Below are 7,623 nucleotides of genomic sequence, written 5' to 3' on the forward strand. Positions count from 1 at the left end.
TTGTGACCCCCCCCCCCAGCTGATAAAGCGGCTGGAGGGCAGCACAATACACTCTCAGCATAAATGTGTGAGTGTAGTACAGGACTGTTTCTGCTGGGGTAGGAGTGTCGCCACGGAGATGGGGGGGGGGGGGGGGGTGCTTGTGAACACAAATAATAGCTGTACTGTTGGATTTCTGTCCTTAAACTGTCAATGATTGATATTAAAGATATCCAGGTTACAGCACCACTGATTTGGGTTCTCTCATTCTGTGTCGAGACATAGGGAGGATGCTTCATGAAGCGTGGGGGGGGGGGGATTACTATGCCATCCCTCTAAATGCTTGCAGGTGCTGGTCGAGCTGCTCAGCGGTTTCTCTGGCGGTGTGAAGCTGCTTTTCACACCACTGGACCAGAGCCTGCTGCAGCAGCTCCACGCGTTCCCTCCGGAACCGTGCGATCTGGGAGAAACACGTAAATCACAGTTTCTGCACGTCGGATACGTTTGACACGAGCTCGACTTTGGTTTTACCTCCTCCTTTGCTACGCCGCTGATGTGACTGAACTCTGTCTCCGCTGCTTTCTTTACCTCCTCCATCTGATGAAAGCAGAGTGAAAATACAGACTGTCCTTAACTCCATCAGGCGTGATCGTTTCAGCAGAGGGTGACTGACACCTGCTGGCCGCAGCCAAGCACGTGAATGCGATGCAACGCCAACACGTGGATGGAAGCAGAGACTCACCGCAGCCTTCTTGAGAGGTTTGGCCTTCTCCGCATTCCGTCTGGCGTTCTCCAACTCCACGAGCTTGCAGGTTCTTCTGAAGAGCATTTCCTGCAATGAACACAATTATCGTGACGCACACATTAGACATGCTAGCAGCTAGCGCCACATTTCATATCTCATGAGCACCGGCCGCTGCCAAAGCATGTAAAGATCAAGTCCCTTACATGCACCACGGTGTGGGTGAAATATTTGTTAATAGAAACAAATGTGTTATCAGTTGCCATTGACAACCATTGATATTGACCAATCAGGGTCAGTCTAAGTAGTTAGGCTGGTATAGATACTAAATGTGGGAAAGGAGCCCTCATTTGACAGGTTTTGCACAGATGGGGGTGAAGCATGCATATTTTTCATTGGGGGAGTCAACAGTATTACCGTTTTGGCCTCTGGTTTGTCGACTGCACCAGTACTGCACCAGTACTGCACCAGTAGCGCATCATGTATAACTAAAGCTTTAGAAACAGATGTCCAACCTTTTCTGCATCCAGGCAGCGTGAGCCGAGGTCCAGGCCGAGCCCAAGAGAGTTCACGTCGTTCTCAGCAACGTTTGTCGTATTTTTCTACTCACACACAAACACATTATTTGCAGTTTATTTGGTAAAAAGCTGCAGTGCAAATGAGAATCTGTCCGAAATGGACATGAAACTTACTTTCATACAATCAAAGACTTCTGATAATTTCACACAAGCCCTGTAAGAGGAGAGGGTTGACAGTCTGGCTTTATCGTCCTGTTCTATCATGTCATGTAGGCACTGTTCGAGGTTCGCTGAGCGGACGAGTGCCCGTGATCTCACTTTGAGAAAGCCTGTTTTTCTGGATCCTCTACGGATTCCACGCAGAGATGCAGAGCAGCTGAGAAGTGGCCACAAGCCACTGCTATTTCTGCAATAGAATAAAAAAAACGAACAAACTTCCAGCAAATGGGAGCGCATAATAATGTAGATGAACTTTATATAATGTCAAAAAAAAACAAATCTGACTGCAGTTTTCTTACTTTGCTCACTTAGCACCACATCCAGGAATCTCTGTGATAAAACAAATGAAAAGGTTGGGAGTCAAAGAGAACAGCGCCTCCTGGTTGTGTGAGAGGAAACACTCCAACAAATAGACCAGGAGCTCACCTCAGCTGCTGTCTTTGTGTAGCTGCTCAGAGGCAGGTTGTGATCGCGTTCGGTTTGAAAGAACTCATCAACGTCCTGCGGACACAGACAGTGTGGCGGTAAAACCTCGCCGGCAGAGGCTGCACGCTTTGCATGGGTCCCGGCGGCGCACCTTATGGCCTTCTTTCCTCATCTCCTCCACAGCTTGACTCAGCCGATTGAAAATGTTCTTCTTTACTCTCTGTCTGCCTGGAGGCTGGACACGGGGACACAGAGACGCCGTTTCTTAACATAATAGTAAATATAGAAGACAGATACCTCAAACTACCTTTAAGTGACACGCTTAGCCTTTGTACCAAATGAATATTATCCACGCTACAGCCACCGGTAATGATATAAACCAAGGATCCAGCAACAACAGAGGTAAAAAAAACACAGTTGCAGAAAGTTAAATAAGAGGTCAATGGCAGCCGGGACAAAAGAGTGTCACCATTTCTGATGCAATAAATCCTTAAACGATTATAGCGCCTCACATGACATGTAATAGTTTATTTAAATAAAGAGGACACACCAGGGTAGAGTTAAAATTAAGATTATAGAAAAGACTATTAAACGTCAAATGTTGAGATCTGTTAAAAAAAATACTTCAGTCAGTCGTTGAGGTTTTAACTGTTAGGTATTAACATTGCTGCTAAAATGTGGGTGTGATATAATCACACGTTTTTAAATATATAAAGCAGTAGCAACAACAACAGGACGGAGAGGTTTTGCTTTTTAATCTGTATTTCAATTTCTCCATATGAAAGGCTATTAAAAATGTTCTGAGAACGTTTGAGGACACGCATCAAAGGTTGATGTATGTTTGACCACAAGCAGAAGGTTTTGATGTAGATGAAACAGTGTCAGTGAAACTTTAACTTTTTATTACCGTTTCTCTCATAAACAGGTGTCACTTTGTACCCTTATGCAACGTAAAATTCTTTTTACTGTGCCTAATAATAAAAATAAAAGTCATTTTGTCCACTTACATCTGTGCTGGTGAGAAAGACCCCCACTGCTTTGTTTCTGCTGAGTATGGTATGAGCAGCGATCTGCTGGAGGAAGGTTTCCAGCGCTTTACAGTACGGCTGCCATTCCCCCAATCCGAGGAAACCTGCAGGAAATATATTATCATGAAATTTCATATCACACGTAAAACTGCACTAGAGAAAATTAAAATAATGGTTTTCTGCAGCGCTCTTCAGATGTACTCACCAAGCTGTTTCATGACCTTGGCGGATGCATTCATCTGAACTTTTGCGGGAAGAGGAGGAAACTTGAAGGAGTAAAATGAAAAAGAGTAAAATTATATTATGGTCCTATTGTTGACTTTCAAAGCAATATTCTACTGTTCATTTATTTATTTCCTTAAAAATAACCTTGCTTTTGTTCGGCGCTTTGATTGAGATGGTATTTACTAAAAGTTGATGCTTTTTTTTTTAAATGTGTACAAATGCTTCATGCTGGATTTATAGGATGGATACATCAGCTATTCCACAGCATGTGCTTGTGTAATATATCACTAACAACCATTGTACTCGGCAGGAAGTAGCATAAAAAAAACACTTCCTAGTTGTCTTTTCCAGAGAAAAACATGTGGCTCTATCGCAACACTTCCAGCTTCCTGATTCACAACGATCTCCATTACTTTAAAAGAAATTTCAGTTATAGAAATGTCACTCAATCAAACTCCATCTTTATGAATGTATTCAAATGTTGATTGATTAATACTAATATATGGTATTACTTTGCTGTGAATGTGGCCATTGTGTATGCAAAGACAGGCCCTTGACTGTTTCTTTGAGGCTACAGCTGTGTTGCATTTTTCAAACCGACTCCATCGTGAGAGTCACCCATAAGCAATAAATAAATCAGTACCTATTAACCTGTAAATCTGGGAGTCTGGAGGAAGTTACAACGAAGAAAAGGTGAAGACTCGACAATCAGGTATTCATAAAGGTGTGAGTAGTTTTAATCATCTTCAGGTGAAATAAAGCACTGACTATGACTCCCTGGATCCCAGGCACATCCTCCTGAGAGAACAGATGCTGCTGCAGCCATTCAAAGTCAGAATGAGTCCGGTCCACATGGTACTCCCCAGTCCCAGACAGCTGGCAAAGGCAAGAGGGATGAGGCGTCATCTAAAGTCTGTTTATCGCGACTCAAACTAAACAGACCTGTGATCACTCGCAAACAATCGCATCAACCGCTGTCTCACCTTTTGTGATACGATTAGGAAGGTGAGTGTGTCCCCATCTTTCAGCACCTCTGTGACCTGAATGGTATGACCATGCACACTGAGAGAGGAGCTCACCTCTTTAGCCTCTTCCTGAAGTGAGAAACTGCAGTGATCAATAGTATCAACGCAGTAGTGAGGAGTGACAAACACTGCTGGATGTCTGCCTGGACATTAAAGCCGTCACATGAAAGCCAAACTTACCATCATTGTCAAGCGCCTGACTTCATGTGTCCTTCAGCTGCTTTGTTTAAAACTCAAATCTCCTTTCATGTCAATAGCAGTGAGTGAAGATCTTTTGTGTTCTGCTGGTCGTAGCGAGCTCACGCTCCAACTGCTGAGTCGGCACAGGATATCCTCTGGGTCAAAGTGCACACAGTGCCTGTGAGAGATGGCGTAAAACAGAGCCAAATGTAAAGTGCTGGTGCAGCGAAAACGATAAGTAACTGGCGTGTTAGTCAGTAAAACAGGACACAGCCACACAGGAAAAGCAGCCTTGTGTCCTCGTAGGACTCAACAGTCCCCTCACAGATTCAAAATCCTGAAAACAAGCAGAGAAGTCACATGTTAATCCAGAAAAAAGCTTTTCAGGTTGTGTTCTGCTGAATTTCTACATGAAACCACGACACAGAGGCTGAGAAGACACTCAAATGTGGTTCTCTTTATTATCGTTAAGAAATGTCATCTAAATCATGGGAGAGGTCAGCGGAGACAAAGCCAACCAGGAGATTATTTCCAAGCTACATCCAAACAACACTTAATATGTGCAACGTAGGTGAACAAAAAAAAAGGGGGGGGGGGGTTGATCCGGAGAGAGTCGTGATGACTATCTCCGTTTCTGTCCCCCTGAAAGGTGTATTTTTAGGGCCGTTTTGAAGGAGGCCAAAGAGGTGCATGTTTTGAGGGCAGGAGTCAAACAGTTCCACCCTTGGGGGGCAGTATTGTAAAAAGATGATTTACCCATGTTAGTCCTGTAGGAGGGGGTAATCAGGTTGTTGTTTGAGCTCCCTCTAGTGTTGTGGCTGTGGGTGTCACTAAATCTGTGGAGGTGTTCCGTCAGGTATGCAGGGATTGAGGGGACTGAGGGCAGAGCTGCATTGACTATTTTAAATGCCAATCCCATTTTGAGTTGTTTAACCCTGTCTTCTACCCTGAGCCATTTTAGGCTATCAAAATGTCCAGGAAGAAGGTGGGTCATGGGCCCCAGATTGAGGAGTAGCCGAATCAGTTTGTTTTGGGAGGTTTGGAGCCTGGTTTTCAGGGACACTTTGATGTTGGAATACCAGGAGGTGCTAGCATAGTCAAAGAGGGGCTGAACGAGGCTCCAGCAAGAGTCCGGAGACAAAAGCAGACATTCTGCCCAAAACTCTTGTTCTCTGATTGACTTTTTCACCTTAGTTGCCATACTATCACCAGACAGGTATTTGTCAAGAACACAGCCCAAATAGGTAATCTCTTCTTTGCTCGAAATTACTGTATTATCGACTGTGACCTTGAAATCATTAACATTTATCTCACTTAGAGAGTGTTTAGACCCAAAAAGAATCGATTCGGTTTTACCAAGATGTAGTGACAGTTTGTTATCGGTAAGCCAAGTACGGATTCTGGTGACCTCAGAGCTGAGAGCCTCCTCAACCTGCACTTTGTCCTCTCCCGAAATCAGGAGTGCTGAGTCATCAGCAAACAGGAACAATTTGCAGTTACAGGCAGCATTCATGTCGTTAATGTATAGGAGGAACAGTAACGGTCCTAGAATGCTGCCTTGAGGAACCCCACAGCTTACCGGGAGGGACGAGGACAAGGTTCCGTTTATGTCCACCATTTGTTCTCGTCCCTCAAGGTACGATTTCATCCAGTTTGTTGATGTGCTATCAAAACCAATCGCCCCTAGTTTATTCAATAGGATTGAAGGGTTAACGGTGTCAAAGGCCTTCTGGAGGTCCAGCATGACCATGCCGCAGTACTTGCCCGAGTCTACTTCACGCTTAATGTAGTCGGTCAGATATATGAGGCACGTGTCAGTGGAGTGGGATGTTCTGAAGCCCGATTGGAATTCAAAGAGCAGGCTATGCTCGGCGAGGTAGCGGTTGATTTGCTCCTGGATTATTCTCTCCATGACCTTTGACATGGAACAAAGGATGGAAACAGGGCGGTAGTTGCCAGGTTCTAATTTGTTTCCTTTTTTATACAGAGGGATAACCCGCGCCGTCTTGAATTCCTGTGGGACGTGGCACTGATTGATGGATGCATAGATTTGATGGATGTCATACTCTTATCTTGGCCCCCCCGCGGCTTCCACGCTGCCCGGGATTCAACTCACGGGAGATTTCCTCCACGTTTCTTGACGATCGAAGGCGGAAAATCCTCCCACGGGAACGGAACAGCCTCAATCGTCTGCCTTCTCCACCTCAGTGTGGCTCTGCCGCTGATGGCACCGCCGTCAGTCTGGGTCCACGCCCAAGACGACGCCACGGGCGCACGCGATTGACGGACGCGCTACGGTATCTGCGACCCGATTGGCTGGCTGGGCACCAGCCAATCGGATTGCAGATACTGTCAATCGCTCGTCTGCCCGGGAATCAGAATCACCTGTTTGCTCCATCTGTCCGTCACGCCATCCTACTTAAAACCAGGATTTCAATGTTGCCGGAACCGACGTATTTGAAGCATTTGAGTATTAAAAAAAAAGTATATAATATAATATAAACGCTGTCATTTATAACCCAAACTCTACCCCTAACGTGTACTTTTGACGCCCTGCTGACGTCCATAGGTATATACCACCAAGTTGCAGAGAGACGAGACAAAATGGAGTTCGGGAGACCCAGAAACGTTTGTAAATGTCTCTTATAAGAATACACGCATACAAATTTACACCGTGAGGCTTCGCCGTCATCTTCGGAAGCCCTATTCACCGATTCACGGACAGTTACGGTTTACAAAGGCTCCGGTGCGGCCGCTGTTTTAAGATAGTAGCCGTTAGCAGGCGTTAGCTACCCTCAAAGTGCAAAACGGCTAACCGTGGGTTCGGCTCGGCTCGGCTCGGCTTGGATTGGTTCGGATCGGATCGGATTGGCTCTGATCGGCGGCGTGGCTCCCGTCTTCTGCCAGCGGAGGGATTGCAGAAACAGCGCCGCCCCAGAACCACCGCCGTGTTGGGAGTATTCCTGCATGGAGGCGGGACGCCACTGACTGTATAGGAGGCTGATTTCGGAGGCCATGGCGACTTGGGGAGGACGTGTCCTGCGTCCCATAGAGGCTCTGGAGGTTTACTGATGTCCATCCTCATCTTCGTCCCCCCCCGGACTGAAGCCTGACTTGGACCCGGTGGTCCAAACTGGGGGGGAAAACAACATTCTGGGATCTTTAAATGCATTTGGTTCAACTTACAAGTGTTCAAGTGCTTCAATTTCAAATTCATGTTGCCAGGATCTTTGTCCTGTGTGGTGATGATGTCTGTCCATTTCCTTTTGTTTACTGCCACC

General features: G+C 45.8%; 1 protein-coding gene across 1 annotated transcript; it reads right to left on the minus strand.

Annotated features, from left to right (window-relative positions):
* Positions 1–301: 301 nt before the first annotated feature.
* si:dkey-28n18.9 (sorting nexin-5) lies at positions 302–4,348 on the minus strand. Its single transcript, XM_068742170.1, has 14 exons — positions 4,343–4,348; positions 4,121–4,231; positions 3,906–4,013; positions 3,118–3,178; positions 2,892–3,016; positions 2,036–2,119; positions 1,885–1,959; positions 1,758–1,788; positions 1,558–1,645; positions 1,414–1,453; positions 1,237–1,323; positions 722–811; positions 511–576; positions 302–439 (listed from the first exon to the last, which is right to left on the minus strand). The coding sequence occupies exons 1-14, from the start codon at positions 4,346–4,348 to the stop codon at positions 302–304; spliced, it is 1,110 nt and encodes a 369-aa protein (XP_068598271.1).
* Between the last annotated feature and the right edge of the window lie 3,275 nt (positions 4,349–7,623).

This window comes from Brachionichthys hirsutus, chromosome 8, assembly GCF_040956055.1.
Source record: "Brachionichthys hirsutus isolate HB-005 chromosome 8, CSIRO-AGI_Bhir_v1, whole genome shotgun sequence".
Classification (NCBI taxonomy): Eukaryota; Metazoa; Chordata; class Actinopteri; order Lophiiformes; family Brachionichthyidae; genus Brachionichthys; species Brachionichthys hirsutus.

Bases quoted from the DNA above. Each gene is read 5' to 3' on its own strand.
- si:dkey-28n18.9 (XM_068742170.1), bottom strand. The intron at 2,120-2,891 runs GTAAGTGGACAA...CCCCGTGTCCAG, and splicing joins TCTTTCTCACCAGCACAGAT to CCTCCAGGCAGACAGAGAGT. The intron at 1,646-1,757 runs GTAAGAAAACTG...ATTCTATTGCAG, and splicing joins TGTGGTGCTAAGTGAGCAAA to AAATAGCAGTGGCTTGTGGC.